At 41.2% G+C, this 21,924-nt stretch overlaps 1 protein-coding gene across 1 annotated transcript in view; it reads right to left on the bottom strand.

Moving 5' to 3' along the window:
- Positions 1 to 10,266: 10,266 nt before the first annotated feature.
- ak7b (adenylate kinase 7b) overlaps positions 10,267 to 21,924 on the bottom strand; it is a 46,014-nt gene continuing 34,356 nt past the window's right edge. The window contains exons 18-20 of the mRNA XM_034194839.1: positions 13,826 to 13,840; positions 11,349 to 11,492; positions 10,267 to 10,591 (exon numbers count right to left, since the gene is read on the bottom strand). Of these exons, the coding sequence (XP_034050730.1) occupies positions 10,553 to 10,591; positions 11,349 to 11,492; positions 13,826 to 13,840 (198 nt within the window). The 3' untranslated portion in view covers positions 10,267 to 10,552. The remainder of the gene's footprint in view (positions 10,592 to 11,348; positions 11,493 to 13,825; positions 13,841 to 21,924) is intronic.

Below are 21,924 nucleotides of genomic sequence, written 5' to 3'. Positions count from 1 at the left end.
TATAAGGTCCTACAGTTGACAGTACATGTCAGCGTACAAGCCAAGCATGAAGTCAACGGAATTGTCTGTAGACCTCAGAGACAGGACTGTATCAAGGCACAAATCTGGGGAAAGTTACAGAAACATTTCTGCTGCTGAAGGTCCAAATGAGCACAGGGGCATTAGTCAGGGAGGTGACCAACAGCCCTGATGGTCACTCTGTCAAAGCTGTCAGAGAGAGGAGAACCTTCCAGAAGGACAACCATCTCTACATCAATCCACTAATCAGGTCTGTATGGTAGAGTGGCCAGATGGAAGCCACTCTTCAGTAAAAGGCACATGGCAGCCCACCTGGAGTTTGCCAACAGGAACATGAAGGACTCTCAGACCATGAGAAACAAAATTCTCTTGTCTGACGAGACAAAGATTGAACTCTTTAGTGTGAATGCCAGGCATCATGTTTGAGCGGTTGAGGGAAAGATGAATGTAGCAATGTACAGACATCCTGGATGAAAACCTGCTCCAGAACACGCTTGACCTCAGACTGGGTTCATCTTCAGGGGAAGTGATTTGTGGTTAAAGCGTTGGGCTTGAGACCAGGGGATGCTCGGTTCAAATCCCAGCCTGACCAGAAAATCATTAAGGGCCCTTGGGCAAGGTCCTTAATCCCCTAGTGTGTAGTGAGTACCTTGTATGGCAGCACCCTCACGTCAGGGTATATCTGAGGCATTGTTTGCAAAGTGCTTTGAGCTTCTGATGCAGATGGAAAAGTGCTATATAAATGCAGTCCATTTATCTTCCAGCATGACAATCACCCTTAGCACACAGCTAAGATATCAAAGGAGTGGCTTCAGGACAACTCTGTGAATGTCCTTGAGTGGCCCAGCCAGAATCCAATTGAACATCTCTGGACAGATCTGATGCTCACCATCCAACCTGAGGAATGGGAAAAACTGCCCAAAGATAGGTGTGCCAAACTTATGGCATCATATTCAAGAAGACTTGAGGCCATAATTGCTGACAAAGGTGCATCAACAAAGTACTGAGAAAAATGTGTGAATGCTTAAGTGCATGTGATTTCTTAGGGTTTTTTTTTAATTTTTTAATAAAGAAGAATTTTGAGGGAAATATTAATTTACTGCATTTTAGAATAACATAAAATGTGGAAAAGGTGAAGCGCTGTCAATACTTTCTGGATGCACTGTATTCCCATTAAAGCCTGGATCACACTGCAAGATTTTCAAATTGTCTGTAGGTTTCCAATACCTGAGAGATCACACATATGGACATAAAAATAAATAAATAAATAAAAAAATCATAGATCTAACAGTTTTGGTCATAGAGTGTGTGGTGTGCAGCCACCTGGTAAAGACAACACACCACACACAAACATATTTCACACATGAACATTCCCAGGTCAGATGGGAAGTTTCTCAAAATCTCTTGAGATTAAATGTGACTTCAGAATAAACAAACATGGTGCATGAGGAAGACGCAATAGTCATAAGCCGTGGACTATGTCCAAAAATGATACAAAGAGAAAAAAAAGGCATTGGTTAAAGGAGTGGAGACAGCACGACCACCGGACTTTCTAGTGTGCCATAACACTTAATTTGATTTTGGATTCCGCTCCATGCACGCAACCATTCAGCAGGTTGCATGCTCGTTTGTAGTCGGAGGACACAACATGCTGCGATATCGGGCCAAGATGATCCAACATGTTGAATATCCCCAATTTGCGGTCTGAGTGGTCCAGACGTCCTTCCGAGCACTCTTAACATGCCACACACGGCAGGAATATTTGATAAGATTATCTTTAGGGTCATCACGATAATCGAGGTGTCCTTAAGATTGTCGGAAGGGGAAGATCGGGTCCAATATCGGCCTAATTATTTTGCCGTGTGAACCAGGCATTATGGTCACGGGGGAGCCTGAGTTGATCTGGGCGAGAGATGGGGTTCACCAGTCTGCCGCAGGGTCAGATATGGACAGACAAACACATTTACACTCTTACTGGAAAGGGACAGAGCAGGCTGTACTTTCTGAGGAGGCATCCTCTTTTACACCGTTGTGCTGGGGAGGGGAGGGCAGCACATCCAAGTAGGACACATCTAGGCTGGACAAACTGATCAGGCAGGCCGGTTCTGTGGTTGGCATGAAGCTGGACTCTCTGGTGACAGTGGCAGAGAAGGGAACACTGGACAAACTGCTGGACACTATGGATGATGCCAGTCACCCTCTGGACACTGTCATCAACAACCAGAGGAGCCTCTTCAGCCACAGACGGCTCCTTCCCAAGTGCAGGACCAACAGACTGAAAAAAACTCCTTTGGCTCTCAGACCATCAGACTGTACAACTCCTCACTCTGCTGTAACCTCAACTTCCCAGAGGGAGTCTTCTCAAGGGATCAATAAAGTTCTATCTAATCTAATCTCATCACAACAAGGTCCTGGGATCGCTTCCTGCCTGATCCTCTCTGTGTGGAGTTTGCATGTTCTTCCAGTGTTTGTGTGGGTTCTCTCCGAGTGCTCCCACTTCCAAAGACATGCAGGTTAAGTGAACTGTCTTTAAATTGAACTTAGTGTGTGTAAGCGTGTTTATTTGTTTGTCTATATGTGACCCTGTGACAGACTGGTGTCCTGTCCAAGGTGGAACAAACTGTCTTTTTTTCTAGACATTTGATCTAGAACACCAGTGACGTTGGTGCTTTTCCCACAGTCAGGGAACTTATATTTAAATTGGTAAAACAACCCTTGACCCCTGCTGCGTAAATGAAAGATGGGCTAAGAGGACCAGGTCTCCCATGAGATCCATGACAACTGGCCATCTGTACTCCAAGGCATACAAGACCCCATCTCCTCTTTATCAACCATCCAAAACTCAGATTAAAGTGAAGAAAGCTTCAACCCCATCCACAGGCAGAGCCCAATTTTTGCCCATATCCTCCTGACTACCAAGGACACAGCTGTGATTAAATGTTGGACTTTCATGAGAGAACCAACACATTTAACTGTCTGGACTGTATGAACCATTTAACATTGTAAATGTATAACATTGATTGAACTCTAAATTTCTGCTCATGTTGTGAAAACATTCATGGAACCACAGTGTCACCTACTGTCCACAGTTGGAAATATACCTAAAATACACCTAAAAGAAAAGAAAAACCTTTTCCTTGTTTTTTTCTTTTTATGTTGGAATACCAACTGGACTACTTCCAATTACACAAAATTTTACCTTGGAAAAAAATGTTAAGGTCAAAGTCCTGGTGAAGTGGCTAAATGAGATGTGATCAAATTTCACAAGTATGTATTTAGTTTATGCACTTGATTCAAAGTTTTTTTGTGGTGTTGTCAGGTTTTCTTTTTTCCAACTATTTCAGTTCCTGAATTCTTTATCAGATAATTGCCACAGAACATTGGTTATCTCTACTATGTACAATTTGTCATTGCTTTTTTGGCACTTGGTGTTGTATGGCTGGGGGGGCCTGGCTGTCTTTTTGTTTCTGTCTTTTGTTTTTCCTTCCAGGTGGCTTGCATTTGGGACTGAGTGGCTGTGTTGCTGAGGTTATCAGGACCTCACCCTGATCACCTGCGGCTCGTCAGGACTCACAGCTGAGGTGCATCTATATGGATTGGAACATGGTGGCATTTAAGACTGGAGTATACAGTGTGTATTTGCCAGAGACTCGACCTTGTGACCAGACGGGTGAGATCGTCGTCTCGGGAGCCATCTCATCATCAGTGGATGCAGAGAACGTCCAGGGTTTGATGCACGGTCTGTGAAAGAGGAGGGGGTGAGGTCTCACGCTCGTCAGCACACTTCCTGAGGTACATTAGATTTTGTGACTAACATTTATACAGTCAGTAAATGTGGTGTCCCTCACACCTTTTTATATTGAGCTGTATGTTAGTCATGTATCGGCTTCCACTGCAGTGGAGTTTTGTGAACTGGATGTTCCATGCCTGCAGGTTGGGAAGCTGATTAGTAATCAAGCCAGGAAGTGTTTGCTGTTTGTACACCTTTAAGTGTTCTCTCTGTGTGTAGAGTGTGGACTCACATAATGGTTCCTTCTTTCACAGACTCGGTTTGTTGCGGCCACCTGGGGGGTGTCGGCAGGGTCCTTGGGTCCGAACAGCTTCTGGCTCCGGACCGTTAGCGCTGCTGGGAGCGCACCATGCCAGACCGCACTTTCTTTTGTTATTTTTTGTATCACTGTTATGTATTAAATTCAGTTAGCCTTTGTACCGTGCTCTGCTTATTTCATACTGGGTCCTTCAAACGCTGGTCGGTTCTCCGAGCTGCGTCCGACACATAACACTTGGTTTCTAACTGATAACTGGAAGATAGACAAACAGGCATAAAATTGGATTCTCCATCCAATTTTGGTGGTGTACATGAATCTATAACATAAAAATAAGAGTGACTGAGGCACTTTTAATTGAGATACAATGCAAAATCTACAACAAAAGTGCTTTTCAGCATTAAATTCAAATCTCCACAAAATCCACGATCCAAATCAATCTTTGTCAGGTGATAATGAGTGCCAGTCTGCACCTCACATTCAAATATGAGAGTGATTGGGGCAAATTTGATTAAGATATAATGTAAAATATACATTAAATGGGGTTTTCAACATTAAATTCAAAAGTTAAACAATGCAGCGCAGTGATGAAGCTGTCAGCCAACTCGCCCATCTCTTGCTGCTGCTGATTAAACTTAGTTCTTTCAAATATCCAAAAAAAAAAAAAAAAAGTTTTTGCTTAAATTATGACAGCCGGCCCAAAAATGCATGTCGGCCCACCACACATTGCCCAGTACGACAGAGGGCCAGTTCATGCCTGCAACCAGCCTACAGGAGTGTCTGCTACACAGGTCAGATGACCTAATGTTAAGCGAAGTGTCTGTTGTTCGACTGTCCATCCATCCATCTGTGCATCCATCATTCACAGTTCATAGAAAATGCTTCTTCTTCTTCCATTCTTGATGGATTTAGATTCTGTTGGTTTTGTTTGTTTCACTGTTCACAACTCATCCTCGCCTAATGTTAAATTGTAAGCACAATATGGACTTTTTGTGGTCAAAACTGAAATTTACCCAAACTGCTTCTACCCCTTCAGTTCTTGGTGGATTTTGACTGCACTGGTTTTCTTTGATTCATCTTGAACACTGTTCACAAATCTTCCTTGTGGAATTTTGAATTGTGGGGGGAACAAAAAAAAAAATTCTTTGACGTTTGACCAAATTACGACAAAATGTAAATACATGCTGGAGATCATCCATATCATCTTTTTGGTTATTGAGACTTTTATGGACCATGTTTTCCTTGACCTTGACCTTTCATCTTGAAAGTAAATCAAATTGTAATTGTCTCTAGATATCGATCAATGTAAGATTCCAAACAAGTCTGAAGTAAATCATTCACTCGTTCACTCATCTTCAACTGCTTACTCCAATCACAGGGGTCTGGAGCCTATCCCTGCAGTCATAGGGCATGAGGCGCGGTAGGGGAAGCCCGGTTCACAGTGGATCAGAAATGTTGTTTTGTGGCAGTATAAACAATTATCCATAGGTTTAGGTCATTCTATTGTGGATTTAATACAGCAAGTTATTGTTTATAAGGCTGTTATTTATGTCTCCCCAAGTGTAATTTACAGGTGTTTGAAATCGATTTCAAAATTTTGGATTCTCTGTGCCCTGGACACTAATTCACAGGGCCAGGGTTGGGTAGGATTACTTTGAAATGTAATCCAAAAGTAATCAGATTACAAGTAATCCAAATGTACGTACATACATACATGTAATCCACATGTATTTTTTCAAAGTAATCCTACCCAACCTTGCACAGGGCACAGTGAATCAACTTAGCATATAATGAAAAACACATGATTATAAAGATTTCTTCAAAATCATTAAATATATGCTGATGCATATGCAAACTATAGTCCAGCAAACCAGCTATGTAATGTGTGAGTGTCTTATATAGTGATATAAGTCCTTTAGAGACTATTATAAATACAACTGTCATAATTTCTGTTCAAACGTGAAAAAAGTTGTTTATATGCACATATTATAGAAATAATTCATGGAAAAATAAATGTAAAAGCTTCAACAAGTAATATTTGTCATCCACTTGATACTGGGGCTTAGTAAATCACTTTCTAGACTGATTCACTCTGCCCCAGGTGCATGTGACACATGAGTCATGTTATCAAATAGCTGATAGTCTGAAGAAGACATAACACATACTCATCAGTTGGATGGGGTAGTCTTCCAACTAATAACAATTTTTAGGCCACCTTGCCTCTGTTGTGAGAAATAAATACAAAGACACTGACATCCACAAAATTTACTTTTGATAGGAAAAAAAAAACTGACTTCACTTGCCACTTAGTTTTGCCCTTAATGTATCCAAAAACAAAACACGAATTTATATGGGGGATGTCTTCACCGTGCCATGGTTTCCCCTTCACCCTGGACAGGACGCCAGTCTGTCACAGGGCCACATATAGACAAACACATTTACACCTACAGAAAATTTAAAATTTCCAGTCTACGTAACCTGCATGCTATTGGATGTGGGAGGAAGCCAGAGCACCCAGAGAGATCTCACACAAACACAGGGAGAACATGCAAACTCCACACAGAAAGGCCCCAGGTGGAAATCGATCTCATGACCTTCCTGCTGTGAGGCAACAGTGCTAACCACTAAGCCACCTTCCTGCCGTTGACAGAAACCAATCTGGCCATTTTTGATTTATCTTGTCCAGACAGACCAGAGAAAACAATACCTTGTTTGTCACTGTGCCAATGTGCAGGATGAGAAACTTCTGAATGATAAAATAATCCATCCACCTTGTGATCTGAGTTGTTCCAGTTCAGGGTTCACTGTGGACAGGCGACACAGGTCCAATACATTAATAGTGAATCCCCTTTTCCATCTCAATGACCCGATTTTTTTGTATTGCTCATGTTCGGGTGCGATTCAGCACGTCAATCTTAATCCATTGAAATGTTATACTGAAAGAAACCTCTGCAGAAATGCTGCTTCTGCAGCTTCATTTCATTTATGATGCAACATCTTCAGCCTGTTTGCTAAGATATAAACTATTCCCACACTTCATATCAACTGAGGCCATGAAAATGTGTTGTTACCAGGGCTGAAAGTAAGATTAGATTCTTGCAGGAACTGTGCCCTTCAAAAATGTTTTTGCTTGCACACTTCACGCGCTTGCATCATATGAAAGATATTAAACACATAGTAGGCTATTCACAAATGATAATGTTTGTCCAGTGCATTAAAATCTGCTTCAACATGTCACGGGCGGCACATTCTGTTAATTATTTTCATGTATTCATCACATTTACATTTATTTCAGAGAAAATTTCTCCTAAATACAGACAAGAAAATACAGAGTGGGATGCAGAGACCCTCCAGTACAGTTCATTGAGCCATATAAAGAAGTGTTTTTTGAGCTCTACACACTGTAAAATCGCAGTTGTGATCCCAGTAAGTACTGCTTCTTGTGAACAGTTTTCTAAGTTAAAACTTGTGAAAACATGCCTCAGATCCACCATGAACGATAAGAGATTAAGCAGAGCATCGAGTCAAGGAGGGCAAAGGCACTGAGTCTGGACTCATTTGTTGATCAGTTTGCCAGAAATCACTAAAACCTCAAAACACAGTTGCTGTAATAATTAGGCAGTTTATATAATTTTGGTTGAGAAACTGAACCAACACTGCACCGAAGAGTTATTTTTATTATCAGTTCATCTGCTGATTATTTTTTCAAGTCAATACAGTCTGTAAAATGTTCTAATTTATATATATATATATACATACAAGGTTGGGTAGGATTACTTTGAAATGCAATCCAAAAGTAATCAGATTACAAGTAATCCAAATGTATGTATATACATACATGTAGTCCACATGTATTCTTTCAAAGTAATCCTACCCAACCTTGTATGTATGTATATATATATATATATATATATATATATATATATATATATATATATATATATATATATATATATATGTCTCAAATGTGATATTTTTAACCATTCACTTTGGTTACAACAGTTAAACACCAGTTTTAGGAAAATAAGAATAAATCAAATAAGATTTCAAATCTTTATCTTTTTTGCTTCAGGTTGAATGTGGCCCTCTGACAAACCCCCGCCTGGCCCCAGCTAGACCCCCTGAGTAAAATTGGTCTAGAACCGCCACTGGGAGAAATTCGCTTGAAAATTGAAAGGTCTCCTGCCGAGCACGATCAGAAGATCGGCGGCTTCACAGAGCTTTTTTTTGTTTTGTTTTTTTGTTTGCCTTCCTCCTCCTGATGCATTCTGCACAGGACCGCATTTGTGTGCAGGTGCTAATTCAGAAGGTAGAACAATGCACTGTCCGTGCGCTCCGAAATAGATCTCTGTTTCAGGTCTTCAAAAATGCAAAAGTAAACAGAGACAGAAACAAAGCAGCCTGTCTTTTTTTTGGCTGTTGTTGCTGGAAGTTCCTCTTTCTTTCCTCTCCGATTAACAGGGGTGAAAGTTGCTCTTCCGAGGCATACCGCTGCATTCACTTTTACCTGAGTGAGCTCACAAAACCTTGCCCTGACTTTTAGGACGTACAAGGTTTTGTGTAACATTTTGTACCTCAGACCCACAAACTGTGTTCACAGATTATCTCGGACCAACTTGTGTCACCACATTCCTAAACAATCACAACTAATTTCCCCATGTGATGATTAAGTGTGTACAATGAAATAATTTGAAATTTACAAGTAGCAACATTAGAGACACAAAAATTAGCTGTCATTTGTAACCGTTATCCTTCCTGGAAACTGAAATGAAAGCAATTATAACCTGTGCTTTGGACTTTATCAAGCAAACCCTAAGTTTACAACCCCTGGCAAAAATTATGGAATTACCGGCCTCAGAGGATGTTCATTCAGTTGTTTAATTTTGTAGAAAAAAAGCAGATCACAGACATGACACAAAACTAAAGTCATTTCAAATGGCAACTTTCTGGCTTTAAGAAACACTGTAAGAAATCAAGAAAAAAAGATTGTGGCAGTCAGTAACGGTTACTTTTTTAGACCAAGCAGAGGAAAAAAAAAAAAAATCACTCAATTCTGAGGAAAAAATTATGGAATCACCCTGTAAATTTTCATCCCCCAAATTAACACCTGCATCAAATCAGATCTGCTCATTGACACTGACCCTATGCCATGACATTGACCCTGTGTGTCTTTTTGCAAGGAATGTTTTTGCAGTTTTTGCTCTATGGCAAGATGCATTATCATCTTGAAAAATGATTTCATCATCCCAAAACATCCTTTCAATTGTCCAAAATATCAACATAAACTTGTGCATTTATTGATGATGTAATGACAGCCATCTCCCCAGTGCCTTTACCTGACATGCAGCCCCATATCATCAATGATTGTGGAAATTTACATGTTCTCTTCAGGCAGTCATCTTTATAAATCTCATTGGAAAGGCACCAAACAAAAGTCCCAGCATCATCACCTTGCCCAATGCAGATTCGAGATTCATCACTGAATATGACTTTCATCCAGTCATCCACAGTCCACAATTGCTTTTCCTTAGCCCATTGTAACCTTGTTTTTTTTCTGTTTAGGTGTTAATGATGCCTTTTCGTTTAGCTTTTCTGTATGTAAATCCCATTTCCTTTAGGCGGTTTCTTACAGTTCGGTCACAGACGTTGACTCCAGTTTCCTCCCATTCGTTCCTCATTTGTTTTGTTGTACATTTTTCGATTTTTGAGACATATTGCTTTAAGTTTTCTGTCTTGACGCTTTGATGTCTTCCTTGGTCTACCAGTATGTTTGCCTTTAACAACCTTCCCACATCTCTCGTGTTGGAGCCATGATTCATGTCAGTCCACTTGGTGCAACAGCTCTCCAAGGTGTGTTCACTCCTTTTTAGATGCAGACTAACGAGCAGATCTGATATGATGCAGGTGTTAGTTTTGGGGATGAAAATTTACAGGGTGATTCCATAATTTTTTCCTCAGAATTGAGTGATTCCATATTTTTTTCCTCTGCTTGGTCTAAAAAAGTAACCGTTACTGACTGCCACAATCTTTTTTTCTTGATTTCTTATAGTGTTTCTTAAAGCCAGAAAGTTGCCATTTGAAATGACTTTAGTTTTGTGTCATGTCTGTGATCTGCTTTTTTTCTACAAAATTAAACAACTGAATGAACATCCTCCGAGGCCGGTGATTCCATAATTTTTGCCAGGGGTTGTACTATGAAACTTAACATCCTAATTAGCGTTTGGCTTCATCATCTTGTTGTGATCTGGATGATTTTACGTCGTGGCTAACACACAAGCAGTGTGTAAAACCAACAGGCGTGAAGAATGAGCCACTTACAAAACAAACATAATCAAACTCCCAGCGTGAAGACATGAAATACACCACAAGCTCTAAGTCCACTACAAATGCTCAGTGGAAACCACTTTATTTAAAATAACAAAGTGCATTTTATTTTCTTAACTCCTGGCCACATCCTGAAGCGTTTCCACAAATATTTAAATCAGCTTTCAGTAGTTTAAAGGATTGTTCCGAATCAAGTACTCCGCCTGAAGAGAACGAAAAAAGAAAGAGAACCGAGAAAAATTGATGGTGTATCTACTGAACGATTCAGTGAGTTCAAGTGTATAATATTAACGGCTGAGTGGATCCTTGTCATTTGATTGGTGCTTTGTATGTCAATTGACATGGATTATTCGTCCCATTTGTGTTGTGTTGCATTTAGCGTGTAAATATGGTTCCATTTAGCATGCAAATTTGGTTCCATATGTTTTGCAACATTGTGCGATGCGAACCCCGCCCACGCACACACTAGTGGGGCGGCGTTTAGCTAAACATGGCAGTTTGTTTTGCTGATGGAGGACGATTTAAATGAGCTAAATGAGGGTGCTAATTCTTCTAATACACACACACAAAAAAACCATCCACTACGCCATAGGATGAAAACCTGGACAAATTTGAGGAAGTACGCAAAGCCTTTGGACTCCTATTTAAAGTTTGTGTTGGCCTGTTGACGTCAAAGCACCAGTGACACACCTTTTCTGTTTATAAATTAATATGATATCAAATGACAAGGATCTATTTTAGCTGTTATATAAAACAAATAATGAATGTTTTTACATTTTTTCAATGGAATGAATATTTAATTTGGTGAAAGCTGGAACCTACCATTCCATGAGTCTTCCCCTCATGGAATGGTAGGCTCCAGCTTCACATTCCGTCCTTCACCTCATGAAATATTTGTACCACTGAACTCATAAACATTCATTATTTGTACACTATTATTATTCAGTGTGACTGTGTTACCAGGAAGTCCACGGGGTCGTGTGGACGGATGGTGCAGCACTCAGCCAGGCCCTGGGTCAGCGTGGGCATGACGTGCTCCATCAGGTAGTTCCTCAATGGCACTGACTGCACCTCCAGCAGCTCCTCCTCTTGCTGCTGTACCACCTCAGAAAGTGACCAACACAATCAAACTGTCAAAACTTCATTTATTCTGCAACAGCCTCCATCAATGCAAAGGATTATTTTTACAACCAAAATAAGCATCTGTCAAATTCATTTCAACATACACATGAGCCCATAGGTTTAAATACACCCTGAAGAAACATTCTGAAACTCACTTTTCCCCAACTGCACATTTAATGTCACCCATATGTGTTTTAACTCAATGAGACACAGTTGGACTTAATTACTAGAAACCTTATTTTACAAAGTTAAAAAGAGAGATATCTTTGTTTTTATTGAAAATGTCAGATTTTCTGTGGGCCAAAAGTTTACATGCAAGTTGACTTGTTTCTTTTAGCAGCATTGATATAATTACTTTTAAAAGCCTTTGTAAGAATAATTGGCATAACTGGCTGATTTAAATTATCCAATGATGGAACGAGCATCTTCTTGCAAATTGTAGAACCAGCGCCTCCTTCCAAATGGTAGAACCAGTGCCTCTTTGCAATGGTGGAACCAGCACCTTTTTGCAAACTGTATGTTAGATAATTCAGTTATTCATTCATCTTCAACCACTTTTCCAGGTTCGAGTCACAGGGGCATCGAACTCAGCCACATGGGGTGTGCAGCCAGTACATTCTGAGTGCCGGTCCCAAGCCTGGATAAATGAGGAGGGTTGCGTCAGGAAGGGCATCCGGCGTAAAACAAGCCAACCCAACTATGCAGACTCAGAATCGAATTCCAATACCGGATCGGTTGCGGTCCGGGTTAACAACGTCCGCCACCAGTGCTATTGCCCAACAAGGTGCCGGTGGAAATTGGGCTACTGCTGGGCAAAGACGATGAAGAAGAGGAGGAAAACGTTGGCACGAACAGCGGGAGAAGAAGAAAACTAGAAGGGTGGAAATGAGAGTGGGGACTTTGAATGTTGGTAGTATGACTGGTAAAGGGAGAGAGCTGGCTGATATGATGGAGAGGAGAAAGGTAGACATATTGGGCCTCATGTATCAACGTTGCGTACGGCGATATTTGAGTGTATATGGGGTGTACGCCAAAACGGCTGCGCTACTTGGCATTTATCAATGTGGTCGTTGGCGTACGCTGCGCTGAAAATATACATCGGGTCGAGAGGTGGCGTAAATTATACACCAAAATGAACCAGCGCTGGAATCCACATAAAAATGAAGATGATCAACATGATAAACAGTGCTATTATACAAATCAATGCACATGTTACATAAATAACATTTTCCTGATTATACTACATAATAATCAATACAAATCCCGCCTTTGCGGGACTGTTATGGAGCACGATCCATGGCCACAGCGCTGACTGCAAAGAAAGCGCTGCTCGCCTTTTTCTCCAGACTTCGAGCCTGGAGCCAGAGCAGCGCTGAGCTTAACTTCATGTGGTGTGATCGTTTTAGACTATGAAATTGATAATAACAACTGTAGTTTCGTCATTCCCTTAATTCTGCCCGTGCTGCAACCAGGTTTTATCGTCTCCATTCGGTTGTCACAATAAAATAAATACAGAAATACATTTAAAAAATAAAGACATCTGACAGATTAGGCGTGTCTTATTAACTGAGCGAGCAAATATCCACATGTCAAGAATTATTGACATGTGAAAAGAGAATACAGTGGTCCCTCGCTATAACCGCCGTTCACCTGTCGTGGCCTCAGAGTCTTGCGGAGTATTTAGTCCAATTTTGCATGCCTTTTTTTTTTTTTACAGTGTTCTGTGTTCTCAACTCAACTCAACTTTTTTTTTATATAGCGCCAGATCACAACAGACAGTTGCCCCAATGCGCTCTATATTGTAAGGCAAGGCCATACAATAATTATGAAAAACCCCAACGGTCAAAACGACCCCCTGTGAGCAAGCACTTGGCTACAGTGGGAAGGAAAAACTCCCCTTTAACAGGAAGAAACCTCCAGCAGAACCAGGCTCAGGGAGGGGCAGTCTTCTGCTGAGACTGGTTGGGGCTGAGGGAGAGAACCAGGAAAAAGACATGCTGTGGAGGGGGGCAGAGATCGATCACTAATGATTAAATGCAGAGTGATGCATACAAAGCAAAAAGAGAAAGAAACAGTGCATCATGGGAACCCCCCCACAGTCTACGTCTAAAGCAGCATAACCAAGGGATGGTCCAGGGTCACCTGATCCAGCCCCAACTATAAGCCTTAGCAAAAAGGAAAGTTTTAAGCCTAATCTTAAAAGTAGAGAGGGTATCTGTCTCCCTGATCTGAATTGGGAGCTGGTTCCACAGGAGAGGAGCCTGAAAGCTGAAGGCTCTGCCTCCCATTCTACTCTTGCAAACCCTAGGAACTACGAGTAAGCCTGCAGTCTGAGAGCGAAGCGTTCTAATGGGGTAATATGGTACTATGAGGTCCCTAAGATAAGATGGGACCTGATTATTCAAAACCTTATAAGTAAGAAGAAGAATTTTAAATTCTATTCTAGAATTAACAGGAAGCCAATGAAGAGAGGCCAACACGGGTGAGATATGCTCTCTCCTGCTAGTCCCCGTCAGTACTCTAGCTGCAGCATTTTGAATTAACTGAAGGCTTTTTAGGGAACTTTTAGGACAACCTGATAATAATGAATTACAATAGTCCAGCCTAGAGGAAATAAATGCATGAATTAGTTTTTCAGCATCACTCTGAGACAAGACCTTTCTGATTTTAGAGATATTGCGTAAATGCAAAAAGGCAGTCCTACATATTTGTTTAATATGCGCCTTGAATGACATATCCTGATCAAAAATGACTCCAAGATTTCTCACAGTATTACTAGAGGTCAGGGTAATGCCATCCAGAGTAAGGATCTGGTTAGACACCATGTTTCTAAGATTTGTGGGGCCAAGTACAATAACTTCAGTTTTATCTGAGTTTAAAAGCAGGAAATTAGAGGTCATCCATGTCTTTATGTCTGTAAGACAATCCTGCAGTTTAGCTAATTGGTGTGTGTCCTCTGGCTTCATGGATAGATAAAGCTGGGTATCATCTGCGTAACAATGAAAACTTAAGCAATACCGTCTAATAATACTGCCTAAGGGAAGCATGTATAAAGTGAATAAAATTGGTCCTAGCACAGAACCTTGTGGAACTCCATAATTAACTTTAGTCTGTGAAGAAGATTCCCCATTTACATGAACAAACTGTAATCTATTAGACAAATATGATTCAAACCACCGCAGCGCAGTGCCTTTAATACCTATGACATGCTCTAATCTCTGTAATAAAATTTTATGGTCAACAGTATCAAAAGCAGCACTGAGGTCCAACAGAACAAGCACAGAGATGAGTCCACTGTCTGAAGCCATAAGAAGATCATTTGTAACCTTCACTAATGCTGTTTCTGTACTATGATGAATTCTAAAACCTGACTGAAACTCTTCAAATAGACCATTCCTCTGCAGATGATCAGTTAGCTGTTTTACAACTACCCTCTCAAGAATCTTTGAGAGAAACGGAAGGTTGGAGATTGGCCTATAATTAGCTAAGATAGCTGGGTCAAGTGATGGCTTTTTAAGTAATGGTTTAATTACTGCCACCTTAAAAGCCTGTGGTACATAGCCAACTAACAAAGATAGATTGATCATATTTAAGATTGAAGCATTAAATAATGGTAGGGCTTCCTTGAGCAGCCTGGCAGGAATGGGGTCTAATAAACATGTTGATGGTTCTGCGTATCTGTTTATAAGAATCTTGTCCAGAAGAGAAAAGAGCGCCAACAACTACTCATAACTGTGTTTGTCACACGGAAACAACCACCTGCTGCAGCGAGATGTGAGTGGAAAAAGGTGCGGCGCCAGGACGCAGAGGCCCGATCTGTGAAATACTGGTCAGTCACTATTAATAACTTTTTATGTGTCTGACCTCGTTCGTTGGTCGTTAAAATTAATTTGTTAGTTCTAAATGCCATCATAATTATTTATAGGAAAATGTTCTATTTTTATTTCTCAAACAAATGTTTGGGCCTGAAAACAGTTTGGTATTATTTTCCTACTAAGGTTTGAACTTTGAGAGAAAAGTGAGAAAATGTTCATGCCTGATTGAGAAAGTGTATAAACTGTGTAGTGAGGGGTTTTACAGCTTTGAAACGTCTATAATAATTGTAAAAAATAACGCTGACTACGTCGCGGTTTCGCGTATTACGGGCTATTTTTTAGAACGTAACTTCAGCGATTATTACTTTATTGATTATATACTACAAAACAATTGATACGACGGCCGCTTTTGACGCTCTATTGGCACGCGTCGTGATTGGTGGAGTTCTTTTTCATTGCCGTCTTCCTGGCTTCCATGTCGTAAAATGAGGGTGTGTCTGAAGCAGAGTCTGAATATTTATGGGCGTGTTTATTATAATTACGATCGTTTCCACCCGCCGCATTTATCAAGATCACGTCAGGCGTATGCCAGAAATGGGCAGGTGCGCACTGCTTGATACATGTCACGGCGACTTTGGTGTATTTCAAGTTTACGCCATAAATTTACGCCACAAGTGCGCAACATTGATACATGAGGCCCATTGTGTGTGAGACCAAGTGGAAGGGAAGTAAGAGCAGGAGCATCGGCGGTGGGTACAAGTTGTTGTACCATGGTGAGGACAAGAAGAGAAATGGTGTTGGGGTCATTTTAAAGGAAGAGTATGTTAAAAGTGTGTTGGAGGTTAAGCGAGTGTCTGACAGGGTGATGAGTGTGAAGTTGGAAATTGAAGGGGTGATGATGAATATCATCAGTGCATATGCCCCACAGGTAGGTTGTGAGATGAAGGAGAAAGAAGATTTCTGGAGTGTGTTAGATGAGGTGGTGGAGAGTGTGCCCAAGCATGAAAGAGTGGTGATAGGAGCAGACTTCAATGGGCATGTTGGTGAAGGGAACAGAGGTGATGAGGAAATAATGGGTAGATATGGTATCAAGGACAGGAATGGGGAAGGACAGATGGTAGTTGATTTTGCAAAAAGGATGGAAATGGCTGTGGTGAATACCTACTTTAAGAAAAGGGAGGAGCACAGGGTAACATATAAGAGTGGAGGAAGGTGCACACAGATGGACTACATTCTTTATAGGAGATGCAAGCTAAAAGAAATCACAGACTGTAAGGTGGTAGCAGGAGAGAGTGTCACTAGACAGCATAGGATGGTTGTTTGTAGGATGACTTTAGAGGTAAAGAAGAAGAAGAGAGTGAGAGCGCAACAAAGGATCAGATAGTGGAAGCTGAAGGAGGAAGACTTGTGTGAAATTTAGCGAGCAGGTGAGAGAAGCACTAGTTGGAGGGGAAGCAGTTTTGGACAACTGGAACAGTACTGCAGATGTGGTGAGGGAGACAGCTAGGGCAGTACTGGGTATGACATCTGGACAGTGGAAGGAAGACAAGGAGACTTGGTGGTGGAATGAAGAGGTCCAGGAAGAGTTGTGGCATTGTATGAGGAAGTCTGGAGTGGCAGAGAAGTATGTTAGGGTAGTGCAGGACATGTACAAGAATAGTGTGACAGCGGTGAGATGCGTAGTCGGAATGACAGACTCATTCAAGGTGGAGGTGGGATTACACCAAGGATCAGCTCTGAGTCCTTTCTTGTTTGATGGACAGGTTGACAGATGAGATCAGACAGGAGTCCCCATGGACTATGATGTTTGCAGATGACATTGTGATCTGTAGTGAGAGTAGAGAGCAAGGTGAGTCTAGTCTGGAGAAGTGGAGATATGCTTTGGAGAGAAGGGGAATGAAAGTCAGTAGAAGCAAGACTGAGTACATGTGTGTGAATGAGAGGGAGCCCAGTGGAATAGTGCAGTTACAAGGAGTAGAAGTGGTGAAAGTAGATGAGTTTAAACATTTGGGGTCAACTGTTCAAAGTAATGGAGAGTGTGGTAGAGAGGTGAAGAAGAGAGTGCAGGCAGGGTGGAGTGGGTGGAGAAAGGTGGCAGGAGTGATTTGTGACCGAAGAATATCAGCAAGAGTGAAGGGGAAAGTTTACAAAACAGTAGTGAGACCAGCTATGTTGTATGGTTTAGAGACAGTGGCACTAACAAAAACACAGGAGGCAGGGCTGGAGGTGGCAGACCTGAAGATGTTGAGATTCTCTTTGGGAGTGACAAGAATGGACAAGATTAGGAATGAACATACCAGAGGGACAGCTCAGGTGGGACGGTTTGGAGACAAAGTCAGAGAGGCGAGATTGAGATGGTTTGGACATGTGCAGAGGAGGGACCCAGGGTATATAGGGAGAAGGATGCTGAGGATGGAGCCACCAGGCAGGAGGAGAAGAGGGAGACCAAAGAGGAGGTTCATGGATGTGCTGAGAGAGGACATGCAGCTGGTTGGTGTGACAGAGGAAGATACAAAGGACAGGGTGAGATGGAAACGATTGATCTGCTGTGGCGACCCCTAACGGGAACAGCCGAAAGACAAAGAAGAAGGGTCACAGGGGCAACAGATCCAGCAGGGGACCCCAAACTTCCCTTTACCGTGCCACATTGATCACCTCTGACAAGTATTTGCTTTTGTTATCTGTTTGGAAGTCTCTGAGATCTGGTTTAAAGTTTAAACATAAGAGTGAAGCTTCACTTCCATTGCGCATGTGCAATTTTCAGATACAGGGAAGGCTCCCCCTATCTGTGAGAGCCAGTAACATATAGACTAAAACCACACACACTGTAACGCCCACACTGTATGAAAGTGTTGTGCAAGCCACTTTCGTGGTCTTTCACAAGATGGACACCGTCTGTGAAGACTCAGGCCTGGTTTTCAACATGACCTTCAATAAATTCAAAATGAGGAATATATAGATGTGATTCTTTGTAAGGGGCAGTAAATTCCATAAAGAACTGGGAGAAATTACATGTAGAACCAGCACCTCTTTGCAAAATGTAGAACCAGTGCCTCAGTGCCTCACTGAGAGCCTACACAGAAACAGTGCCTCAGTGCCTCTTTGCAATAGTGGAACCAGTAGCTTTTTGTAAACTGTAGAACTACTGCATAATTGCAAATTTTAGAACCAGTGTCTCTTTGCAATGGTGGAACCAGCACTAGTGCATTCTTGCAAATTGTGGAACCAGTGCCTTCTTGAAAATTGTAGATTCAACTCCTTCTTGCAAACTGTAGAACCAGCACCTTCTAAATCTACTAAAACGAAATCTCTCCAAGTCAGGTTCCTCATTAGGAGCAATGGAAACTCAAGAAACTTTAGACCACACAGACCTGTCATCAATTAGAAAGGAGGTCCAAATTAACTGTCCGGAACAAATTCAATTTGATCTAAGAGGTCCAACGGAAACCAAGGATCAACACTAAAGAACTGACAAATGAGTTGGAATCATCAGGTATAAAAATGTCATCATCTACCGTGAAGAAAGTATCATGGCTTAAAAAGCTGTCCCAGAAGGAGGAAGGTATTACTTTAAAATAACAAAAAAGATAGAATGTCATCCATGTATATCTGTATGAGGAGACATTCATGTATATCTGTATGAGGAGACTATTGGTTCTAGTACCACTAATGTTTCCACTGCAGTACAAACACTTTCAGAGGGTTAGTGATTAAAAAGCTTGGTGTCATCTAATGTTCTACTTTTGACTCCAGGGAAGACTGAAGTGATAGTTACTGATTTTGTGTTAAACATTATATCATCATTTCACCATAACGTCTGGGAGACTGTGATTCATCATAGTGGAGCTAATAATCTTGGTGCGATTTTTGTTCCCACCTTGCCCTATATTACAGAGAGGTGTATGATTGCCATTTTGCATTTGTGTAACACTGTAATGATCCAACCTATGATGTCTATGGCTGATGCTAAGACTGATGTATGCTTCTGTGTCTTCTAGGATTCCTGTAATGTTTTGTTTTCTGACTTACTGTATGGACAAAAAGTCTTGAAATGGTCCAGAATGTGACTGCCTGAGTATTAACTACAACTAAGAAGTTCATATTAACCCTGTTCAGGACTTTTGGGCTCCACTGGACCCCATGGCAATTGCTTTCTCCATACTGTGCTCACTAAAGTCCTGAATAGGTTTAATCCGGTGTTCAGCATCACTGATGGGCTCCCTGTAAATCCACAGCAGTTTTTGAGGTTTTGTTGTTGACGTATCGAATTTGTTGAGCCTAATGCTTTGCATTCTCAGGGCTCAGGATTACATTGCAGTGTGAAAACAGATCAGTGAATGTGGATTAATCTGATCTGTCCCACCTCCACAGGTCAGCGGGATGATCAAACTTCAGTCTGAATGACTGACTCAGGGCGCAGTATACACAGATCCAATCAGAACACGATGAGTACCACGTTTTCTCAGGCACATGGAGAACAGCATTCCTCCTGTTTCAGCTGTGATGGTGGCTGGCCCATCAGCGTGTCTCCCTCTTGTGGTGGAGCTGAGGATCACAGTGTCACACAGCTTCTGCATTTGGCTTTGGTTCCCTTCATTTTCTACCAGTCCAAAATAGACCCGGCTGGCTTCTACAACGGCTCTCTGAGAATCCCTGGACCCGGACTCCTCCCCTCCCCTTTCTCTGTTCTACCACAGCAGACACTTTGGTATCTACGATTGTCCCTTTGAGCCAGTGCTCAGCCAGAAGATCTCTCCAAGACACAGATGACAACCATAAAGGAGGTAAAGGCTTCTGTGGCATTGCCTGCATAAATTTATACACATTCAAAGTGGAGTGGAACAGAAAAGGATTTTCTTCAAAAGAAGGCATTAAATATCATCAACAGTTTGCCAGAGGCTCGAGCTGAGATGTGAGCTGTTTTTCGTGTTTCGCAGTCATTTAGTTTTTGAGAACCGCCAATTCCATTAACATTGACCATACAGGATCACCCTGTTTGTATTCCTGAGTGATTGTTGTAAATGAAGTCTAGCATCCATTCAGTGATTTGAAAATGTTCTGGCTTTTATATTTTTATTACTTTATGTTATATTGTAGAGATTAGTTTTCACTATGAGGTTAATGGGCACCATTTTAGAAAATTTACTATGGAGTGATTCTGTCGTTGCTGTTTTTTTCAATTTCAATTTATTTTCATTTATATTGCGCCAAATCACAACAGAGTTGCCTCAAGGCACTTCACACAGGTAAGGTCTAATCTTACCAACCCCCAGAGCAACAGTGGTAAGGAAAAACTCCCTCTGAGGAAGAAACCTCAAGCAGACCAGACTCAAAGGGGTGACCCTCTGCTTGGGCCATGCTACAAACATAAATTACAGAACAATTCACGGACAAATATACAAGAAATGCTGTTGGTGCACAGGACAGGAGGGTCGCCAACACAAATACAACAGAATCAGGCATCAGAAAGACAAAAAATACTGTATAATACATTATTATTATTATTATTATATTATGCATTAATAAACAAGAAAAACAGAAGAAATACTAAGGTGATCGCCGGCCACTAGCCCTAAGCTTCACTAAAAGACCCAGAATTTAGGTAAAGTTGAGGCTGCAACACGCTCCGTTTACTAATAAAATGAATTAAAAGAGTAAAAAGTGTAAAACAAAACTGTACCAGTATGCTAGCCATGCGAAAGGGAAAAGAAGTGCGTCTTAAGTCTGGACTTGAAAGTCTCCACAGAATCTGACTGTTTTATTGACAGAGGGAGACCATTCCATTCCTGTTGTCATAAAACAAATTCTAAAAGCTCAAGAGGACCCAAACCTATTTGCATGACTGTATGTTGATGTTCTAATTGTGCTATTTATTTATTTTTTAACCACTGATACTCCATTTGTGTTTGAACTCAGCATTGTGCCTGTATGGTCTTAGAGTTCTTTGTGGACAACATAAAACCACAAATAATATCACTGAGATGTGCAGTGATTTTGGACTACATAAATACAGGTGAATCTTATCTCTAAATCATAATTCATTTGACTGTAATATATAACGGCTGAGTGGATCCTTGTCATTTGATTGGTGCTTTGTATGTCATGGATAACATGGATTATTTGTCCCTGCAAATTTGGTTCCATACGTTTTGTACCATTGCATGCTGCGACCACTGTGCGTGCACACACTAGTGGGATGGTGTTTAGCTAACATGGCAGAGTTAGCTAAAAACAAATCCACTATGGAGTAAGCCGTCCGGAGGCACGAAGAGCTGTTAGGATGAAGAGGATGAAGCTAGGATGAAAACCTGGACTGGCACGGTTTTTCACTGGACTGAGGAAGTACACGAAGCCAGTGTACGTCGTCAGAATTATTTTTGAAATATCAGATGGACTGTTTTTGCAAGTTGACTGAGAACATTTCTGGACTCCAATTTACACTTTGTGTTGGACTGTTGAGCTCTAGTGACACACCAACATGTAAGTGCTTTTTCTGTTGTTTATAAATTAATAAAATATCAAATGGCAAGGATCTGTTTTAGCCATTATAAAAAACCAATAATGAATATTTAAAAAAACAATAATGAATGTTTACTCCA

This window comes from Thalassophryne amazonica, chromosome 19 (genome assembly GCF_902500255.1).
Source record: "Thalassophryne amazonica chromosome 19, fThaAma1.1, whole genome shotgun sequence".
NCBI lineage: Eukaryota > Metazoa > Chordata > Actinopteri > Batrachoidiformes > Batrachoididae > Thalassophryne > Thalassophryne amazonica.
Note: the sequence above shows the minus strand (reverse complement) of the source record. Positions and strands in the feature narration are given on the sequence as shown.